The sequence below is a fragment of the Heterodontus francisci genome, chromosome 37 (assembly GCF_036365525.1).
Source record: "Heterodontus francisci isolate sHetFra1 chromosome 37, sHetFra1.hap1, whole genome shotgun sequence".
Classification (NCBI taxonomy): Eukaryota; Metazoa; Chordata; class Chondrichthyes; order Heterodontiformes; family Heterodontidae; genus Heterodontus; species Heterodontus francisci.
Genome location: NC_090407.1, coordinates 25,040,631 through 25,063,943, shown reverse-complemented (window position 1 = coordinate 25,063,943; position 23,313 = coordinate 25,040,631). Strand labels below are relative to the sequence as shown.

Sequence of the window (23,313 nt, the reverse complement as noted above, 5' to 3'; positions counted from 1 at the left end):
ACAGGTTATAAGCAAGTGAGGTGGGGGTGGGGCAAGAGATGACAAAGGAGGTCTAGATTGGACCAGGCCACATAGCTGACCAAAAGGTCACGGAGCAAAGGCAAACAATATGTTAATGGTGTGTTGAAAGACAAAGCATTAGTACAGATTAGGTGTAAATACACTGAATATTGAACAGCAGCAAGTGCAAACCTGAAAAAAAACAGTGGGTAAGCAAACTGAACAAAGAAAGATGAAATGAAATAAATGCAAAAAAAAAGATTGTAAAAAATGTAAAAAAGAATGTTAAAAAAAAGGAAGAAAAAATAACTAAAAGTGAAAGTAAAATGAGGGGCTGTCATGCTCTGAAATTATTGAACTCAATGTTCAGTCCGGCAGGCTGTAGTGTGCCTAATCAGTAAATCGATATATGAACACTGTTGGATCTGTAATTCTTCTTGCAGATCCAGGGAACCTAGAGGGCAAAATAAAGAGACAACAAATCTCAAATAAATGAACTCACATGCACAAGGTTTCAAACAAACTGTTGGTATGAACCAGTTTATTCATTCAAAATATAAATATATCCAGGCCAGTCTGCATCTGCAATCTAAATATTTCAAATATACAACAGATACAAACCAGTTTAGCAGTAAGTGTTTTACGCATAGTGTGATTTGTAGCAATTTAGAATGCAAGTTTCAGAACAAAGGGCACCAACAACTGCAGCTACTTAAAGAGAACAACAGAACCACATCTAAAAATCTTTGTATCTCTTTTGCAGGACTGTCAGAGGACAATCTATTCACACATGATTTAAGTAAAAGCTTTCTCCTTGGGCTTCTGTCCAAATGGATCTGTGATACTAATATGCCTTTTTTTCCTTAGAGGGTGCATAAATCATGCAAATTAGCCTGTTGTTTCATGATTCTCAAGTTAGTGTGGGGCTTGGTGGAGCAGTGTTGAAGGTCAGAATAGGAATGGAGAGGATGCCACGAGGTCCAGATGATGCTTGTGGACAGAACAGAGATGCTCACAACAGTGGTCACCCATTTTGTGTATGTTTCCTCCATTACTAGATTGGAGGAGGTATTGGAGGAGGTATTTGTAAATCCTAACATCAAGAGTTAGGGGAATATCAGCTTGACAGGAACATATTTTTCAGTGGAAACAACCATCCTTTCCACTAGTTCGTAACAGCTCCAAATTTGTGGGGATCCTGTATTAATCTACCAGCAGTCTCTCTTTGTGCCACTTATTGGACAGACATTACTGAAAATGTGTCAGTTTAGTTACTCTCATCGCTGAGGCAGAAGATTATGGGTTCAAGCTCCACTCCAGGACCTGCACACATAGGTTAGTCTAACACTCCATTGCAGTACTGAGGGATTGTTGTATTTTCAGAGGTTCCACCTTTCAGGTAAGATGTTAAACCAAGTACTATCTGCCAGTGATCCAGGATGAGTAAAAGATTCCAGAGCACTAATCAAAGTAGTCCAGAAGGATCTCCCAGTGTCCTGGTCAACATTCCTCCCTCAAATAGCACCACCAAAACAGATTAACTGGTCTTCATTTTACTTGATATTTGTGGACCCTGCTGTGTGCAAATTGCTTGCTGCATTTGCCTATATAATAGTGACTGCATTTCAAAAGCAATTCATTGGTTGTGATCTGCTTTAGGGCATCCTGAGGAGCTGATAAGGCATAGATAAAAGCCTGCACACCATACAACAATTTCAATTTATATAGAGCCTTTAACATAGTAAAATGTCCCAAGTAACTTCATAGGAGCAATTATCAAAAACAAATTGACATCAAACCACATAAGATATTTTAATTACTCCACCATTGATGGCTGTGCCTTCAGCTGACTAGGTCATAAGCTCTGGAATTCACTCCTTAAACCTTTCTGTCTCTCCTTCTTTAAAACGTCCTTAAACCCCACCTCTTTGATCAAGCTTTTAGCCATTATCCCTAATATCGCCTTATGTAGCTCGATGTCATATTTTGCTTTATAATGCTCCTGTGCAGTGCCTTGGGAGGTTTTATTAAATGCACTACATAAATACAAGTTTTTGTTGTTATGTATATATTCAAGTGTATATATATATATATATGGGTATATGTATAAATATTTTTAATTTTGAATTAGGGTGTCCCAATTTCAACATGGTGAAGGAGAAGTAAGTGCACGTCAGTTTAGTAGAAACAAGAGACGAAAGTTCAGATGAGAACTGACTGTAGTGGTTTTGATAAAATAGAGAGCAAGAGAGACAAGAAAGGTTGTAACAGCTGGAGGGTAGAGGTGTGGGAGCCAGACAACGAGCTTTACGTGCATGTTTTAGATTACACATCATTACTAAGTATACGTATCTCCACCAAGAAAAAATGTGGTAAGGACTAGATCAGATTACACAAATCATACAGCATTGTTTGGGTCCACATTCTTTATTGAACAACTCTTCTACTTTTGTGATTGATGTGCAATAATAAAGCAAAGTAGCAGTGATATATGTATATATGTTTGAATAGTTTTGATCTTCTTCCTATTGTCATATATCTAAGAGAAGCAGAGCTGTGCTGCTTTCTTGCCAGACTTGTAGATACCAGCCCAGCAAGGCTCAAACAAGGCTTACTGCTAAACAGAAAGTTCCCAGCACAGTTCAAGCACTTGGCAGTACTTTCACTTGCACTCGTGCAGAGTCCAAGAACACGATTAAGCCTTAAATGTCTGTCTCTGTCTATTCTGTAGCCAGGCATTTAGAGGAGGATTCAGAGTGTTTTGAATTGAAGTCTTTTTTGTTGTTGGGATGGAAGACTGTGTCGTCACTGGTTCTGACCAGCTCCAAGACACAGCCTGAGTGCTCATCTTACTGTTATTGTTGACACGGGGTGGGACTTTGAGGATCTCCATCCTTCCTAGAATTCAATGGCTAGGACATTTTGGATCTTAAGTTATGCTCAGGGTTCAAGGGTTTAAGGATGTATTGGTGAAAAATTTGCATATCTGATACAATATCGTCACTTTGAGTAATAGTTTAGTCGGTTGAAGTTATCGCTGGTTGATAGTTGTTGTGGGTGGAATTGCTTACTCATCAAGGATGACACAAAAAGACGGCACATCAGCTTAGACCTGAACAAATTCAGGACAGTAAAGAGAGAGAGCCACTGTGTCAGGGAAAGGGAGAATCAGACAACACAACTTGCAGATGAAACAGAAGTACTTGCAATCTTTAGTGGGGGTCAAGCTTGACCCTTTTATCCGTCGCTAAAATGGAGATGCTGCACAGCCATGCACAGGCAGCAGGTTAAGGTATAATATGCTACATCTGCAGCAGACACCAAACCAAAAGCATCGACTGGTCTGAGCGAATCAATATCATCATCCTGCGACTTCATCCCCACACCTATCACTGTGGGAGCTCTTCGGATGGCTGTATAGCAGGTGATTCAGCCAGTAAGCTGCTTCTGTGGGGATGGAGCCAATCTTGCTGGCTTATGGTGCTGCGGAATATACCACTCCCTGTGAAGAAATAATCAGTGAAATTAGAGCGAGAGCTAGAAAGAACAGTAAATCTGGCAGGAGGTGAGCACAGTTTGTTATTCCTGACTTTCTGTTTTATCCATATTAATGTGGCCATTACCGATCCAAATTTTGCTCTATTGTTCCTGAAGCTGCAAACCACCCTCTTGCATACTCTTTTCCTTCCCTGCCTTCTCACTGTGTCAAAATTAAGATGCATTATAGCATCCCTTACTGTAACTCATACAATTTAACTCCACACTTCCCTTAATTTACTCTTCATACAACAAAAAGGCTTTTGAAACCTAAGATAGAGGTCAACCAATTACTATTTGTTTATTTAGCCTGTCTCATTGCCTACTGTTTTTAAGCTTACTAATGTCCTGCATGATCGGCCTTGGCCACTCGTTGAGGTTTCTCAACTTAGAAAAGTCAATATGGAGGTTACATATGCCGATGGAAACAGCTTTCCTCATCAGTGGCCAAAGCATTCAAGATTTCCACAATCAAACTGTGCTAATCTCAGACTCAAAAGGCCCCATCCCTTTTACAATAATTTCATTCCCATTAGTTACTGGAGCTGAATCCAGGTTCAGTACAGTTTTCTATATATAAAAATTGAGTTAGATTATAGCTTTAATTTAACTGCAGGAAACAAATACTTAATCACAGCCCCGTAAGCTAAATAATGGTACAAGTACAGCCAGGAACGAGGACAGAAAAAACACCTTGGTATTTATATAGCACCCTTAAACGCACACACGCATGAGTCCAAAATATTGTGTGTTGGTCCGTTCAGAATTCATTAGAACAATTGTGGTGCTCACTCTCAGCTGAGAGGGTCAGGAAATTCTAAAATGCGATAGCAACTTGCTCAGAATTTTAAACCTTGACTTTTATTGTTTATTTGCTTTCACCCACCTCCCCCTCATCTTCCCTTTTTCCCTCTTCTTTTGAAGATGCCGACTCACACTGGAGAACTGTTCTGTGACACTTGCCACTCTCTGGTCTCTCACTTTGGGCTGAGCTGATTTAGAGATCGGAAAACCTCAAAGAAAAGCTTTCTCACAGTTCCTATCGAATTTAACGGCAGGGCTTGATTAGCACTTTTTAATCTCTGTTTCCCGGTTGCAGCCAGCCAGTTTGAGACACCTTTGGCAGTAAGCCGCAGACAGGGAGTGGAGAGAACGGAGAGAGGGATCAGAAAGGCTGGGGATGTGGGGTGGGGGGCAGTGATGGTGGGGAGGAAAATTGGAGGCCGGAGAAAAGATTGGGGTTGGAGCAGGGGGGAGATCAGAGACCAATGGCAAACTTGGAGGCCAGAGAGGGGGTGGATCAGAGGCCTCATGGAGGAGGTCACAAAGATCGGGGAGATGTCTGAGCAAGTATATTGGATCCAGCAGGTAACAGAAAGGTACTTACCTCCTGGATCCAGAAGTCCTTGTCTACCTTTAGCCATCAGGTTTTCCAAAGTCCAGAAAATTCAGTTAAATTTAAATATGGTGGTTAAATATGACAGCCTCAAAATAATACTAAATTGCAAACCCACCTCAGGCAAGCAGGTTGGTTGCCCTCCCCTGTTAGACATGGGCACATTGAGGGTCAGGATTCAAATTTTGAGCATTTTAACATCCTACCTGACCTAAGCCTACCCATTTCTGGAGGTTAAAATTCTCCCCTGTGTGTTTGACTGAGCTTGACTGTGTCCTTACCCAACAAGGGGTGATTTTCATCTCTCTACCACCCACATAACAGCATGAGTGGGGCAGTAGCAAGACAAAAATAGTAATATCAACTTGCAGCTAGCACCCTGCCCGAAACCTCAATTTAGGTGGCTAACGCTCCCAACTGGGCACTTTTAGGATTCCCTTTCAACATCACCAGCAAGGCAGCAGGCAGTGTTAATCCTGCCCATTATTCATGGGGAGTTAAAGGGCAGAAAACTACCTGGAAGCAGGTGTGGGAATATTACAATTTTATTGATTTGGCAGTTTTAAGCCTTCAGGATTACCTCAATGGCCCTCTATTTTCCTTTCTAGTCCTCAGCTCCTTAAATTATACCATCAGTTGCCCTTCATTCCCTCTCCCACCCCACTCCAGCTCTCCCCAATCGAGGCACAGGATACCAATTCTAGATGAGCTCCAGGATCCACTGGTTGCAAACACACTTGCTGAGGGACACACAAAATCCTTGCTTGCTTTACTGTTAATCCTGTTGATAATGATTAATTATATATTATGAATACTTGTGCCAATGAAGACACTGCTGGACCCAGTCCTTCATGTGTGCCATCATTTATTGTTATATTGCTGTGAATCATATCAGATGGATTATTGTCTTTTAGTATGGTCATTTCATGTGAGGTAATCACCCTTATTAGATTGTTTGCTACCTCTAACTGACACATGGCTACTAACCTGGAGAAACCGAAAGCTCACTCATCGGCAGATAAACCTCCTGGTTATCTGCTAATGCCTGCTTCGCCAGATAGCGCTCCCGTTTCATTTTCAGCTCGAGAGATTCTGGGACATCCGGCACAACCCAGTCAATAATACGGAGAACGAAAAACACCACATGCTGCAGAACCAAAACATAGCGGCTCAATGGCATAAGCTACACCAGAAACAATAAGAGTCCAGTAGGCTTAGGGGAGCATTACCAGGAATTGCGATCGGAGGGAAAGTACACAGTGAAGGAGTATTCAAGCAGAGCCTGCCAGGGACGGGTATCTGAGGAGTGTCAACTTGACAGGGGCAGCAGCAGAAGGGAATCAGCAGAATATGATCCATACAGAGGGGATTTATTTCAATTATCAGAGGTATATTTCAGGTTTGCTAGGAACACTCAGCTCCTGGTAGCATTATCTTATTCAATATTTTCAACCCTTTGCGTTTCAGAGTAGTAACTGAGGTGCGCAGGTCTGTAATCAGGTGACTGCATCATGACTGAGATATACATAAAGAGACCCAACAGGTCCACTGGGCAGCAGAACAAGAGTGCAGCTACTGAGCACAAATAAATGTTTCTTTTATTAAAATTACGACTTCTTGTCACGCATTACCTCAAAGGCGATGATGAATCCAAGTCGAGTAGCCAGCAGCTTCCAATAGAACAGTGTGAGCTTTCCATCTGGATCACGAAATGCTTTGTACCTGCCATTAGGTAGAATCAATTAGAAATTCCAACACAGAAACAGGCCACTTGAGCCAAGCTGTCATAGAACTCAGTACCCCATTAGCTTTCTTAGCTCTTTCCAACTTGAGCAGCTGCTTTTAATGTCTTGTAAACCTGAACCCCAAACGTCAATCAATAACCTCTTAAATTGATTATTAGACTTTAGAATAATAATGTTCAGGATAGAGTTAGTGTGGGGCGAGGGTGAGAGACTTGCATAATGTTCCTCCCATTTTCCTGCAGCCCTCAGGAGAATTGCTGCTCACTGCATCTCCACTCGTGGGCTGGCCAGCTATGGGACAGTGGCTGAGCTGGATTCAGTACTGCTTCCTATCCTATCCTTGCTGTTCATGCTCAACTGTCCCACAATTCCCTGTTTCTTCCCTGCTGACCGCACTAAGATTGCCAGGCCAAAGTCATTAAAAGATATTCTCAATGCCTACAGCTGAGTCATGTTAACCCTCCCTAACCTCTCTGTGGCATTAGATATGGTCAATTATGCCATTTTCTTTCTGTAACCTTTCCATAGCACTGCCATGTTTGGTTCCACTCCTACAGTTCGAATGCAGCCAGCATATCTCCAGCCATGGCTTCTCCTCTTACACGTTACAGTCACCTCCTGAATGACTCCAGATTCCATCCTTGGCGCACTCCTGTTCCTCCCAACACCACAGAAAGAAAGAGGAACTTAGCTCCAATCCAGGAAACTAGCCTGCCGTCACGACAGAGTTGGTGCAATAGGCAGACGTCCTATGCTGAATACCCTAGGGTGGCTTGAGGGTAATCTCGCCCCCACCCTCCAAGACACTGCACAGTTCACTGGAAACTGCCAAGCTCATTACCTGCTCGATTTTAGGTGAAACCCACCTGCACTATCAATAACACTCAGATATCCCTAATTAGTCTCACCTGCACGTGGTGTGGCTTCTGTTCACAAAGCTGTAGGGAGCGTGTGCCAATGTAAAATTCACGTATCCATCCAGGTTACTGTTGTGTCCGTACTGATAGAGCAGGCGGGGCAGGAAATCAGACGTGAATGCGATCAGGAAAGCCTGGAGGAGAAAAGGAGTGGAACTCATACAGGAATAAATGGTAGAGGAGAAAAATGTCACATACTGCACAAGACATGGTGCATATACAAGCACATACACAAGCTGAGTATATAGAATATACACATGGCACAAGACAGATTTTTCCAAAGTAGCTGAAATGTTCCACCTTAAGCTGGCCATCTGAGAAATCATTTTACCTGCATAACAGCTCTAGCAGTAATACTTGTACTGTGACTAATTCCACTGATAAGTCCCTAACATTAATATGCATACTCTCCATAATTCCAGTGATCGTCTCCAGCATTAATCTTCGCATTCTTACTTATGCTATCATTTGAACAGTCACGAATGTTCCTCACTTCACTTGTCCTGCCAGTGCATTGAGAGAGGGATTTTCTCATTTTTAATAAAATTGCAAATGTACATGTTATAGATAAATTCAAGATCACACTGCAAATTCTAGTGTTAAGGTTACTGGGACTCATCAATGTCTCTAGCTACACTCCCCCTGACCTACCTGTTAAGGCAGCGAGCCATACAGACCAGGAGGATCCTAGTACTGATCCTTGGTCTGTGCTGAATTAGCTGATCTCATCAGCTGTTGCACTGGCCTTGATGATCCAAGAGGGGGCAGAAATCAGCCACAGTTCCTGCTCCCAATTACTTTCCAGCCATGGCACTCTCAACCGAGTCAGCAGATTGTGGGTTCAAGTCCCACTTCAGAGACTTGAGCACAAAGTCTAGGCTGACACTCCAGTGCAGTATTGAGAGAGTGCTGCATTGTCACAGGTGCAATCTTTTAGATGAGTGGTTAAACCAAGACCCTGTCCTCTTCTCTGATCAACGGAAAAGATCCCATGACACTATTTCAAAGAAGAGCAGGGAAATTCTCCCCAGTATTTTGGCCAATATTTAACCCTCAAACAACATCACTAAAATCGATTATCTGATTATCACATTTCTCTTTGTGGGAGCTTGCTGTGCACAAATTGGCTACTGCCTTTTCAACATTACAACAGTGACTACATTTCAAAAGAATTTCATTGGCTGCAAAGCACTTTGGTATGTCCGGGGGTCAGGAAAGGCACTACAGGAAGGCAAATCTTTCTTCTTTTGCAAATACTTGTTTGTACACACTATGGTCGGATAGGATTGAGCATGCTCACAGTGAAATACCCTGCCAACAATCACTGTCTAAGTTTATAAGAATTGTCCACTAGGGTAAGGTATCAGATGATAATGAGTGTCAGTAGAACTGTACCCTAGCAACAGTCACACCTGCAAGAGAAAAGGGGAGAAACATGGCAGAGAACGGTGAGGGGTGGAAATCACTGGGTTACCATTACAGACTGACTGATCCAGCTCTCTGTTACTCACATTAACGATGGCTGAGAGCTGGGCCAATGCTTCAAGGATGTTAAACCAGACTCCGATGTTCTGAGCGCGTTTAGCCACTGGCCTCCGGTATTCACACACAAACTTCCGGGCATCTAGACGAATCTCTACCCAATTGTTGAGCATAGCAAAAAGAGGAGCCAGTGGAAAGGCAGCCACAAAGACAGTGATGAACCCAAATTGTAGGACTGGCAAGTGGAAGAATGGTAGAGTATCAGAAACCTCAGATCTCTGTGTATTACTGCCATCCCCTACACCTCCCTAACACTAACTATGCATCACTGAGAAGTTATGTTTTTGCATGAGTTAGTAAAGTAAATTTTAGCGCCATTTTTCTTCAAATCACATGCCATTCACACGGCCAATCAGCCATTATTATCACCATGACAACCTAATGATTATAACCTACACAACATTCCCCCCAAAGATGACAATGTCATCTCAACCCCTGTACATGTGGCTTGCTTGTATTGCACTCAGTACTATTCTGCATAGCACGGAACATTAGTGCATACCACTTGATTTCAGTGAAAACCAGCTGGACATCATTGGTTATCACCGATTATGGCAATTGATTTGATATTGTTCAGATCAATTCAGAAAGTGTCACTTGCATTCACTCAGGATTTTTTTCTGGAACATTGTAATATGCAGGCAGCAAATCGCACCACATGGCGAGAGTGCAGAAATTTGCTGGATCTGTTACAGAATCCTCCTGGTTTATCCCATCATTGGATATCATAACCTATTAATGGTTATTTTTACTCAAGATCGCTGAATATTGCTGGGTATTACTGGACGTAACTACCTACCAACAGATATCATTGCATATCACTGGAATTCATTATGACTGGATATTAATGAATATCATTATCATTGGGAGAGACTGAATATCACCATACTGGACATCACTATCACTTTCTCTGTATGTCACCTCCTCTGGATATCACTCCTATGCCGTTTCAATGGTATTTACTAAATATTATACATCTAATTAAATTAAAATTGTAGCTGTAACTCTAGGTAAAATAAAGTGTGTAATTCTATTTATATTTACAGTTGTATTAATGAATTCCAATATGATGTGTACACTCCAAGAGGTAAAAGGCTTGCTCTGTTTACTTACCCATTTCCAGATACTCATCAAACAGCCCCTCACAAGCAATGAGTTCATAGTCTTCCTCCCATCTCTTGGACTCCTGAGAGATCTGGGAGCCCCTGATGGCCAGTTTCCGCTTCTGCCACCAGGCCTTCAGCTTCCTGACAAATGCATGCAACAACAGAACTGAGTCACTTGCGCTGTCCCTCCTAACTGCATGAAGGCAAGTGGAGATTGTGGGTACAGAATGTTGCATCACTAATGGGTCTGGATTGGTTGCAAAAGGTCAATGACCTCCATCACCAGACTGTCACATCCCACTGCCTCCATGGCTAGGATATGTCATTGTCAGATCACCACAAGCATCCATAACAAGGCTGGACAATGTTTTCTCCTGAAGACTAAGAAATACTTTGAACATGTTCTGACTTGTCTAGATACTAGAAGTACAGTTTCAATGCACCTACAATATCTTCTATAACCATCAGAGTAGATCCATTAATTCCATTATTTCTGTGCTTAAAATAACCCCACAGATTAACCACCTGTCAGGTTTTGAGGCAATATCCATGCCAAGCACATGGAACACTAGCCATCTATGCACATCAAACATGAGTACTTAGAAAAACGCGAAACTCTTCAGGCTCCTGATCTTTCTAACTGAATTCCAAGCATCTCCCCATCTACTCTTCTACCCCAACTCTCCCATTTCACTTGGACTAGTTTTTCCTTTCTGCAATGGGTAACATTGCAGAGATAATTTGTCCACTTGTACGCAGATACAGAATTGCTCAATGTCCTCTCAGGTTATTCCTGACCAGATGTTAGGATGATAAGGAGCCGGAAATGTCTACTCACGGGATGACCAACTCCTCAATGTTGTTGCTTATCTGTTTCCCCACCATGATGATGAAAAGTTGCTGAGCGAGCTCGATCAAGCACCCTCCTGGGCCGCACTGACAGAATCAAACAGGACAAGTCAATTCACACACACTGCAGTCCCAGTCAGGATGAAATATTATAACAGGCAGGTAGGGAGGAAGAGGCAGAGAGAGCTGAGGAGCAGAAGTACGGAGCAACCAGAACAGGTAAAATAATGAGCCAAATCCACAATTATTTTCATAATAAATAAATGGCAAGAACAAAGAAGCAGCAGCATCTGGAAGCTTCAATACATGTATCCTAAAGACAGAGGGGACAGTGCTTGACCCCGGGGACTCAGTGCTGTGGGAAAGATAAAAATCTCCTCACTCGGTGCTGCATTGGAACCTCCCCCCTCCCCCCACCAACCCACATTACTTTCTGATTGCTTCAGAATCTCCTCCCGGCTATTTGAGATGCATTCATAATGCCTCATTTCTCGCTGTTGTTCTCAACATCAAGAGATTCCAGGGAGACAGGCCTATCCTAGCCTCCTTTACATTTCAAACAAGTCTTATGTACAAAATGGAAAAAAAAGCAAATGTTGAAATAAAAGCAAAAAAATGCAGGAAATACAGAAAAGGTCAGCCTTTGAAAAAGAAAAGGCAGCTTAATGATTCAGGTGTGACTGCATGTCAGTGAGAAACACAGGACACAGTCTCGTCAGTATACGGAGCACTGAGATTGTCACCCAAGAGCTAGGAATGGAAAAGAGTTGAAAGAGTGTGTCCTGGGGAGTGAGTTTGTGTGTCTCTCGCTCTTTGGAACAATTTACTCACACAGTCACTATCTCAGAAAAGCAGGGGGGAATTTGGGGAAAATAAATGAACCTATCCAGATGGTCTGGTACTTACATCCTCATTCCTCATTCCAAACAGCTTTCCATAATGTCCTGGGTAGCCCACAAACCTTAAGAAAAACAAACAAGAAATTCTTAGAAAGAAACATTTTACACTTAGTCACAACTTGCATTTATGTAGCGCCTTTACTGCAGAAAAAAATCCCAAAGTGCTTCTGAGATGTAATCAGATAACAATGTTGCTGAGATGTAGCAGTGGCGGAAGTGATAAAAATAGGGAAGAGTGAGACCATGAAGTGATTTAAACATAAGGATGAGAATTTTAAAGTGGAGGCTTTGGAGACCAGAAGCCAATATATGTCACTAAGGACAGGAATGGCATGTGGACTGGACTTGGTGTCATATAGGATATGGGCAGCATAGCTTTATATGAGCTGAAGGAGGATGGAGGATGGGAGACTGGCCAGGAGAGCACTGAAATAGTTGAAATAAAAACAGAAAATGCTGAAAACACTCAACAGGTCGGGCAGCATCTGTGGAGGGTGTAACAAAGCTAAGGTTTCGGGTCAATGACCTATCATCAGAACTGGGAAAAGTTAGAGATATAATAGGTTTTAAGCAAGTGAAAACATTAAGGGTAGAGAAAAAGAACAAAAAGATCTGAGAAAGGGTGGAAGGCAGAAGAGATTAAATAACAAAAGGGTTCATGGTGCAAGGTCAAAAGAAGTGCTAATGGGACAAGTAAAGGAACAAAAAGTGTGTCTAGAGGTGCTGTGATTGGCAGAATCATGAACAGCTGTCGTCCGAAAGTAAAAGCAGGCAAAAAAGAGAAACGAGAGAGAAAAGCCAAAACCAGCAAAGAAAAAAGAAACAGAATGGGGGCAGAGGTTACTATCTAAAATTGTTGAGTCCAGAAGGACTCAATAAAGGCATCACAGTCACAGAGGATATAATTTGTGGCATTGATTAGGGCTGTTTCGGTAGTTTAACATGAGCGGAAACCTGACTGCGTAGATTCATGCAGGAGTTGCAGGAAAGAAATGAGGCAGGATTTTCCTGTGGGCTTCAGGACCCCAACGTCAGGACCAAATGGGGGTCCCGAGACCACACTTGCCAGGAGCCAGATCGGGGAGGTATTTATCCAGAGGTGGCCTCCTAATTGACCACCTCAATCCTCACTGTCCAATTAAGAACAGCAGACAGGCTACCAATACTGCCGACCCAATCACAGGGCTGGCAGCTTTAGATCCTCGGCAGCTCCACCAGGAGAGGCGGGCACTGCTGAGCAAGGTAGGAGATCTCGAGGAGGTGCCCTCGGAAACATAATTTTAAAATAAACATTCAGATAGGCCAAGAAGGCAGGCCCCTTGGATTGGAGGGGTAATCCCTCTGGCAATAGTGTTGGGCAGCAGGTGCAGCCTTTGCTGCCACTGCCCCTTCTTTAGGGTACTGAACCTCCATTGAGGTGGCTGCCTCCCATGTGGCAGGGGGCCACTGAACTGCCCCAAAATGTCTAAATTGTCCCTAATTGAAGCCTTAATTATATAAATTAGCTGCCCGCCTCCATTCAGCGGGCATCCAATCTGCATCCTGTTCCGCCTCTGGGAAACTTTCCTGGCAGTGGGAGCATGTCGGGAGCTGTCCCAATGTGCTTCCTGCTATTTTCCCAGCCCCCCTTCACCTCCAAGCCCGCCACCCTGGAGCCAGGAAAATTCTGCCTGTGATCTCGTATACCAAAAGCCATTATACAGCGTGACTATAAAATTAGAATGGCAACTATATTGCTGAGAATTTTGGTGCTTTTTGTATTGGGAAACCAAGGTGAAGAATGGGTGAAGAATGGGAGAAGTAGTGATAAGGTGAAACTAAGTCTGGGCCAGTGATTATCTCCAAGGATCCATATATTCTCATTTGAACACAAACTATTTATTTGCATTTTTGACTTACCTGCCTTTGATAAATGCCAAGTAGAATGGAGAGGAATAGAAGTTCACAAACTGGAACACAAACACTTTAAAGGTGAAAGCATCATCGAACTGTGTCTGTGTACGGTGCATCTCTGCACAAGACAGAAAAGCAAGTATTAGTATGTAGTCTGGCAGCAAGAATGAGAATGTGTGCAAGTGTGCTTTTTTATTCATTCATGGATGTGGGCATCACTGGCAAGGCCAGCATTTGTTGCCTTCCCCCAATTGCCCTTGAGAAGGTGTTGGTGAACTGCTGCAGTCTGTGTGATGAAGATACTTCCACAGCGCAGTTAGGTAGGAGTTGCCAGGATTTTGGGAGGATGAAGGAACAATATATTTCCAAGTCAGGCTGGTGTGCGACTTGGATGGGAGCTTGCAGCCGGTGGTCACAGAATTATTACAGTGCAGAAGACGGCCATTCGGCCCATTGTGTCCACACTGGCTCTCTGAAAGAGCAATTCCCCCATGAATCTGCTGCCCTTGTCCTTCTAAGTGGTCGAGGTCCCAGGTTTGGGAGGTGCTGTCAAAGAAGCCTTGGTGAGTTGCTGTTGTGCATCTTGTAGATCAGTGGTTCTCAAAATGTGGTCCACGGACCTCTGGTGGTCCATGAGGGTCCTCCAGGTGGTCCACGGGCTGGTTCAAAATGCAACGCCATGGCCAAGGCCATACAAGAGAACAGGCTAGAACCCTTATCCCCACAACTTATGTGACGTCACAAAACCAGAACGGCTCCCGTGTACACAGCACAAGTCCTCATAAGAACAATGTAGTTTTATAAGCAAGATTTATGTTACTGCTGATTTTGTTTGATTAATATAAGTATTAGTTTCTCAGAAGAAATCTATTGAGATGATTTTATAACATTTTAAAATGCTTCAAACAAACGTGTTCTCTTGTATTTTAATGTTCATAATATAAACATGTCTATCCTTCTGATTCTGGCAAGAATTAATAAATTACTTATGATCTTTAATAAAAAAATTAATGCATATATATTTCTTACATTTAATAGCGAAAAAGCAGTATAATATTTATAGTTTCCATAAGTTCCCATTATTCTGATTTTTTTTTTGCAGTGGCAAGCAAAAGTGAAAGGGGTAGGATTGGTAGGGGTCTTTTGCCCTGCCTAAGTGGTCTGTGAATGGAAAGGTTTGAGAACCACTGTTGTAAATGTTACACACTGCAGCCACAGCATGCCGGTAGTAAATGGAGTGAATGTTGTACGGTGATGGTGGGGTGCCAATTAAGCAGGCTGTTTTGTTCTGGATTACGTCAAGGTCCTTGAATGTTGTTGGTCCTGCATTCATCCAGGCATTCCTGACTTGTGCCTGGTAGGTGAGGGAAAGGCTTTGGGGAGTCAGGCAGCGAGTCACTTGCTGCAGAATACCCAGCCTCTAACCTGCTCTTGTAGCCACAAGTATTTATGTGGTGGGTTCAGTTTCACTTTTGGTCAATGGTGATCTGCAGGATATTGATGGTGAGGGTTTTAGTAATAGCAATACCACTCAATGTCAAGGGGAGGTGGTTAGACTCTCTGTTGTTGAAGATGGTCATTGCCTGGTATCTGTATGGCACAAATGTTAATTGTCACATATCAGCCCAAGCCTGAATATTGTCCTGGTCTTGCTGCGTGCAAGCATGGACTGCTTCATTATCTGAGGAGTTGAAATGGAGGTGAACACTGTGAAATCATCACCGAACACCCCTACTTCTGACTTTATGTTGGAAAGAAAGTCATTGATGAAGCAACTGAAGATGATTGGGCCTAGGGTCCCAAGGAACACCTGCAGCAATGTCTTGGGCTGAAACGATTGGCCTCTAACAACCACAACCATTTTCCTTTGTGCTAGTTATGATTCCAGCTAGGACAGCATTTTCCCCGATTCCCATTGACTTCAATTTTACTAGGGCCCCTGGATGCCACCCATGTTCAAATGCTGTCTTGATGTCAAGAGCAGTAATTCTAACTTGGTCTCTGGAATTCAGCTCCTTTTTTCCATGTTTGGACCAAAGCTGTACTGAGGTCTGGAGCCAAGTGGTCCTGGCAGAACACAAATTGAACAGTGAGCAGGTTATTGGTACGTAAGTGCTGCTTGACACTGCCGATGATACCTTTCCATCATTTGCTGATGATTGCAAGTAGACTGATGGGGTGGTAATTTGGCCAGATTGGAGTTGCTGTCCTGCTTTTTGTGGACAGGACATACTTGGGCAATTTTCCACTTTGTCCAGTAGATGCCAGTATTGTAGCTGTACTGGAACAACTTGTCTAGAAGTATAGCTAGTTCTGGAGCACAAGTCTTCAGTACTACAGCTAGGATATTGTTGGACCTGTAGCCTTTGCCGTACCCAATGTGCTCAGCTATTTCGTGGAGTGCATCAAATTGGCTGAAGATTGGCTGTTGTGATGGTGGGGACTTCTGGAAGAGGCCAAGATAGGGCTGAAGATAGCTGCAAAAGTCACATGCTGGGTTCCCCCATCATTGAGGACAGGGATGTTTATGCAGCCTCCTCCTCCTGTTAGTTGTTTCATCGTCCACCATTCACAATTGAATGTAACAGGACTGCAGAACTTTAATCTGATCCATTGGTTGTGGGATTACTTAGCTCTGTCTATAGCATGCTGCTTCTGCTGTATAGCATGCATATAAGTCCGGTAACACAATTATTTGCATATATACGTGCAATCACACGTCGTCTGATCACATTCTGGCATTCTAAGTGCTACAGAAAAAATATGGTTTGCTACTCTAATGTAACAGATTATTTACAGCCATTTACAAGCCAGGGTTAGGCGGCATTTTGAGCAGCATGCACAGGGCAGTAAAACTCACTGAACTTATTGCAGATTGACTTCAACATGTTTATACTGGCCCTGTGCAAACATATTGATGCTGCACATTTGCCACTTGTGCAAACTCAACTGTTCTTGTTTCAGTAAACTGACATTTTCAATCACTTATTAAAGTTTAACTCATGCCAAATTATTCCAGTTTTGATTCCACATGCTCCATCCTTAGGGTTTCCCAAAGGTCAGGGCTATGCTTCTCATTTTAGGACATTTTAAACTAACGATGTGTTCCATTAGGAAGTGGTTAAAATCCACATTGAAACTGGATTGGATGGTGCCTTATGGGATCTATAATGAACATCAAAGGGGCCAAAAGCATGTGATTTGGTTGAATCTGACTTTGGTCTTATAGCCATTAAAAGGGGGTAAAGCCATTAACATATTTACAATAAGTACGTACTGACTCCGAATTCACTGTGCTGGTAGCCTGTGATAGTTTCCTTACCCCATCTGGTGAGCTTTGCTGCCAGTGAAGTGTAGAAATGACCCATCAGCAGGATGAGTATAAGGCTTGCCAAGGAGCTGCTGATGTTTGCGATGTTTCCAGCCTGTCAGGGATGAATGTAATGCACTGAGTACAACCCCAACAATTAGAACATGTGTAACATAACTATACATGATGAATGGACACTTGGATGAGAAATCAGAGGGCTGCTGCCACCTGTGGAACTGCATCCCAAAAACTGTCAGCAACTTCAGGAGAGGAGTAGAGAAAATTGGATCTTAATGTTATATGCGAGGGGCTGTCCTAGTCGTCTAACCAGCACGTACTTGCAGGTGCACTATTTGAAGACCCCCTCCCCCACTGTACCAAAGATTTAAGATGATTCAGGATCTTCTGCTTGGACATGAGATCTGGAGATCATGAATCATGAGTTTTCACTATGGGGTAATGTCAGAAGTGACATTTATTATTAGCAAGGGTGACCCAGATTGCAAGCCAGTTTACACACATCAAAACAGGTTATATATTTAAACTAAGTAGCTACCTGACCTCAAGAGATTAATCTTCAACCAGTTCGCCACTGCACATTTAATATTGAAGCCATGTGTTTCATTCATTTCCACTGTCCAATCTACACCACAGCTGGCTTGTCCTTGTAGCTTTCTCACTCAAGTGGTACAATTTTCCCTGTTCCCCAACCTTTCAATTCACAACCCTTGTATTCATCTACAAAAGCCCTTTTTGGCCTATCCTTTGCTTCATTTTATTGTTGAAATCTGTTCCAGCCCTGTTTCCCCCCTGAACACTGTTTCTCTGACTTTCTGTACATCTTTCTTCCCTTTGCCAAATCACCAGTAATGGAATTCTTCAACTGGCACCGTCCTTCCCTAATCTTTCCCCCCAGATTTAAAAAGCTCTCCAACATCCATCTCTTGCTTCCTAACTCAGCAACTGTTGTCATTATGCTTATTTGTGGGACATTGTTTATCTGAAAGGTACATGTAAATGCAATAAAAATAGAAAGCGCTGGAAATACTCCACAGGTCTGGCAGCATCTGTGGAGAAACAGAGTTAATGTTTCAGATCTGTGACCGTTCATCCGTTCTGGTCACAGACCTGAAAAGTTAACCTTGTTTCTCTCTCCACAGATGCTGCCAGACCTACTGAGTACTTCCAGCACTTTCTGCTTTTATTTCAGATTTCCAGCATCTGCAGCATTTTGCTTTTATTTTACATGTAAGTGCAAGTTGTTGCCACTGATAATGTTGAAAAATGCAGCACTTTCCATTTCAAACACCAAGTGTCAGCCTCAGTCTTTTTCTGGTCAGGTACAGCATGGATTAAATACACAATTAAGCTCCCTCTAGACTGCCGTATCAAGCATAACATGGTGAGGTACAGCATGTGTTAGATACCTAGTAAAGCTCCTTCTACACCGTCCCAACACACATTCCCAGGCAGGTGCAACACTGTTACAGGCAGAGTAAAGCTCCCTCGACATTGCTCCAATGATGTGCCTTTGCCTCAGTGCCAGAACAGTATCTACTATTTACACCAGTATGATATTTTCCATTACTCACATCCAATGTTACCTGAATGATATTGTTAATTAGTGCCGTTAGAAGCAGTGGTCACTAGAAACTTGATTTTAGCTAAAAGGCAATATCATAATAAATTATGTTTGGCTCCTGCAGCAGAACTTAATGCGCATTGGAACCTGAACATGCATATTAGCCCTAATTACTTTGAACAGCACACAGTAGTTAATCCACAGGGTGGGTTATCCTTCTCTCACCTGAGTCATTAGAATAGCGTTGCCTGTGTGGTATATCATCATACTGACAATCCCACGGTACACGACCACGGTCACCAGGAAAATCAGCACTACAAACAGCTGGGCCAGTCAGGACATATGTGAAATAGAAAGAGTGATAATCGAAGGAAGAATTAAGAGATAGGTAGAGAAAGAATGGGTTGGAGGAGAGGACAGTAACAGAGGAGATATTAAAAAAAAGAGAATGAGAAATGGAAGATGATAGACAAGAAGGAAGTTGCAAGAAGAATGAGAAGAGTGTGCAGGGGAGAAACGAAAAGTCAAAAAGGGAGGATTGAAGGAGAGAATGGAAATAACTATTAGTATTTCATCAAAATTATTAGAAGCAATAAATACCAGCTCAATTAAACCAACAAAACCCAACAAGCCTCCAACACCCCCCTTAAGCCAATACAGCCAAATTTCTCCACCACTCCCATTAAACCACCACAAACCAATACCCTTCCGTATTCCCCAATAAACAAGCACAATCCATTGCCCTCCGCAGTCGCACCCCCCCACCCCCCACCTTAAACCAGGAGTGTTCTTTCCAAACAGTGGAAACACAATATGAAAACTTTCCTATGTTCAGCACTGTCTTAATCTTAACGAGCACTAAACTGGTCAGATCACTTACATTTTGCATAGGACCTTGTGTGCTGGACATGAGAAATCATCACAACCTAATTGTCAGGAGCATGTGTAGCATAGGAGTGATTATGTAGCAAACAAAAGGATGACAAGTAATTCAAAGCTTATCCCTGTGTTTATTCACTTTAGATCTACCTTCCATTTTAACCAAGCCTAGTATTACTATTATTTTGAGATGTCAGTTGAGGCATTTACTTCACATACTGATGCTGGTGCCAGTCCCAACTTTGGTAAGGTGAGGTGGCTCTGCTGCCAGCAATTCAGAGAAAATCAACCTCTGCTAGAACAACAATATAAGTATGTGTGGCAGATGCATGGACCACCACTATTTCTCTGTGCAAGTGGGCTGCTTGCTTGGCCTGTCGATGTTTTCACAAGTTTCCTCTGTGCAGGCTTTCCCCAGGAATTGAAGAAATACTGTAGTCAGAAATGAAATTCATAATTCTTGGCTGCTAGAACAATTGCCCATGAATCCGAGTCTGGACCCAGGTTCGAAAAGACAGGAGCACCTAAATGCCTATTCTTTCAAATAAAATCTGTCCTCTCACCATAATTATAATAACCATGGATGCTGTGATGATTCGGGACAGGCGGTCTTTCTGAGGGAAATACGGCTCGTTGAGCCCAGTGACTGGATTCTGTTCCGTCGTTGGTGCCATTACTGTAAACTCAGGTCTGGGACGTTCCTGCAGGAAAAGAGCTGCTGTTAAGAAGGAGATCTGAGTGTTGGCATTAACTCTCTGAGGTCTGGTATCATCATCCATCATTTCACCCTATTGTTAATACCCAGTACCATTCTGCATACAAGCATTGAAAAGAATGGTTCAACATTGGTTTAGGGGATCAGTGAGTGTTAACAGTGGCGCAAACCTGACATTTTATAGCAATACTATACTGCCAAATAGAACAGAGTCAAACAGCAACTGATCAGTCATGTATCTACTTTCCAATTGTGTGGGACACATGAGAGAGATGACTCTAACACCCATCTCTTCTTTCCTACATGGGAAGCACTAGTAGAGACAGTCGCCCATACAAAAAACATCCTTTCCTCATTCAACACATCAGTATGACAGCTTCTGGACCTGGTTGAATCATTTGCTCTCCTTGCAAGGTGTATTATAAATTGGCAAAAATCATAAATTATATCATTGTGCCTCATTGCCTCCTTGGTATCATTCAGCACCTTCTACTTAGGTGGGCTAGAAAGGCCCAGAGTATCTGGAGATCATGTTTATACTTGGAGAGGTTGGTTGGGTAAGCATCTCCAGGATGCAATGCTCAACGTAGATTTGAGTCAGTGTGCTGTCCCAGAGTACATCGGTTGCCTATAGCTGCTCAGAAAATCAACTATTTCATTAGCACAATATTGTCATCCACCCCTTCTGGTTATTATGATTTTACACAATGTTTTTATTTTATTTAGAATGAGACTGTAACAGTGCCCAGAAACATGATCGCTACCCAAATGCTATCAACAAGCCTTGTGCACCTTCCTTCCAATGGGAAGATTTTCATGTCAGCTCTACATTATTCAAATCATCTCAGAAGATATGAAAAATTACCCAAGATTTTACTATCAATAGAAATGTTGAAACCTCATGTGATTTGCCTAGAAAAGGGAGAATTAAGCTTTCAGGATCTTGACCTAAGCCAGGCATGACTGGACTGGACTTGCAGGTTGAACCATTGACACCTCTTTCTTTATTTTTAGTCTCACCTCATCCTTCTCAAAGTGAACGCAATCCCAATGATATGCCAGGGTGGCATTCTTACGCTTCCAAAACTCCAGAAAGGTCACTGCCCAGAAAGACATGAAGATGCTGAAGAAGACTGTGCCAGGATGGTCAAAGAGGTAGCCCAGCTGCAAGGGAAAGAAGTAATGAGACAACAAAAGACAAATCAGAATTGTGTTATTTCCCATTAGAGTGTAAATCTTTAAGAAATGGATCTTACGGTCATTGCTGAATTATGTTCGATTAATTAATATGGGGGTCATAGCCATCAGGAAAGAACAAACAGGCTGGGGCTCTTTTCTCTAGAAAAGAGAAGGCTGAGGGGTGATTTAATAAACGTCTTTAAAATTATGAATGAATTACATAGGGTAGACATGCGGGGGAGGCCAAAACTAGAGGTCATAAATATAAGATAGTCACTAATCAAGTCCATAAGTAATTCAGGAGAAGCTTCTTTACCCAGAGAGTGTTTAGAATGTAGAACTCACTACCACAGGAAGGAGCTGAGGTGAATAGTATAGATACATTTAAGGGGAAACTAGAGATGTAGGTGAGATAGACAGGAAGAGAAGGATATATTGACAGGGTGAGATGAAGCAGGATGGGAACAAGTGGAACATAAACACCAGCAAAGATCAGTTGGGCCATTTAACCTGATTCTATACGGTCATTTCTTTGTAATTCTATGTAATAATGAGTACGAAGAACTGTCAATTTTTAATTGATGAAACAAAGGGACAGTAATGAGTGAGTGACAAAGCTCTTTCATGTTCATTAAAAACAAAATACTGCGGATGCTGGAAATCTGAAATAAAAACAAGAAATGCTGGAAATGCTCAGCAGGTCTGGCAGCATCTGTGGAGAGAGAGGCAGAGTTAACGTTTCAGGTCAGTGACCCTTCTCCAGAACTGGCAAATATTAGAAATGTAAAAGGTTATAAGCAAGTAAAGTGGGGGTGGGGCAAGAGATAACAAAGGAGGTGTAGATAGGACGAGGTCACAGAATAACTGACCAGAAGGTCATGGAGCAAAGATATGTTAATGGTGTGTTGAAAGACAAAGCATTAGTACAGAAAGGGTGTTAATGGACTGAAAATTGAACAGCCACAAGTACAAACATGAAAAAAACAGTGGGTAAGCAAACTGAACAAACTAAGATGAAATAAAATAAAATAAACACAAAAAAATATATTAAAAAAAGGAAAAAATAACTAAAAATAAAAGTAAAATGGGGAGCCCGTCATGCTCTGAAATTATTGAACTCAATGTTCAGTCCGGCAGGCTGTAGTGTACCTAATCGGTAAATGAGGGAGAAGTTGGAGGAGTGGCACTAGGTGAATTGCTCTTTCAGAGAGCTGGTGCAGATATGATGGACCGAATGGCCTCCTTCTGCACTGTAATAATTCTGTGATTCCTGTAGGACCTATAAGGAGTTTGGTCACAGATTAACCATGATCTCATTGAATGGCACAACAGGCTTGCTACATGAGCAAGTAAGTTGCAAATTATTCACCACCAGACTGTCCTCAGGCAACAATCAGCTTTTTGTGATATCTCTACAATGTGATACTCCATGGGCACAGATGTGAAAAGCTGTGGGACCCACATCATCAATAAGATATCAAAGAATGTTGGAACCAAAAGTCTCTATATCAGTTGACCTAATGAAGTTAGTTACATAACCACAGGCACCATTATATAAATATATTCACACAAGCAGACACAAACAATAACCACAGTTTTAACAGACTTACTTTAACCATGGAACAGATATCCGAAATATTCCAGGCACTACAGCTGTCACAGAGAGGACACATGAGGTACTGATTGCTGCTTTTACAAATCTCTTTTCTGCAAGCAGTAAAACACATGGTCAATGTATCTACAGATCTGTGTACACAGTCTCTC

The 23,313-nt window shown here is 42.3% G+C and overlaps 1 protein-coding gene across 4 annotated transcripts in view; it reads right to left on the bottom strand.

The window, feature by feature from the left end:
- Positions 1 to 555: 555 nt before the first annotated feature.
- The window catches only part of ano11 (anoctamin 11), a 47,647-nt gene continuing 24,889 nt past the window's right edge, over positions 556 to 23,313 (bottom strand). For all 4 annotated transcript variants that reach the window (XM_068017353.1, XM_068017354.1, XM_068017355.1 and 1 more), the window contains 14 exons: positions 23,160 to 23,256; positions 21,391 to 21,534; positions 20,219 to 20,356; positions 19,002 to 19,100; positions 17,207 to 17,309; positions 13,891 to 14,002; positions 11,999 to 12,053; positions 11,082 to 11,179; positions 10,251 to 10,384; positions 9,107 to 9,312; positions 7,587 to 7,729; positions 6,565 to 6,655; positions 5,921 to 6,080; positions 556 to 3,502 (listed from right to left, as the gene is read on the bottom strand). In XM_068017353.1, coding sequence (XP_067873454.1) covers positions 3,390 to 3,502; positions 5,921 to 6,080; positions 6,565 to 6,655; positions 7,587 to 7,729; positions 9,107 to 9,312; positions 10,251 to 10,384; positions 11,082 to 11,179; positions 11,999 to 12,053; positions 13,891 to 14,002; positions 17,207 to 17,309; positions 19,002 to 19,100; positions 20,219 to 20,356; positions 21,391 to 21,534; positions 23,160 to 23,256 — 1,693 coding nt within the window. In that variant the 3' untranslated portion in view covers positions 556 to 3,389. The remainder of the gene's footprint in view (positions 3,503 to 5,920; positions 6,081 to 6,564; positions 6,656 to 7,586; positions 7,730 to 9,106; positions 9,313 to 10,250; positions 10,385 to 11,081; positions 11,180 to 11,998; positions 12,054 to 13,890; positions 14,003 to 17,206; positions 17,310 to 19,001; positions 19,101 to 20,218; positions 20,357 to 21,390; positions 21,535 to 23,159; positions 23,257 to 23,313) is intronic.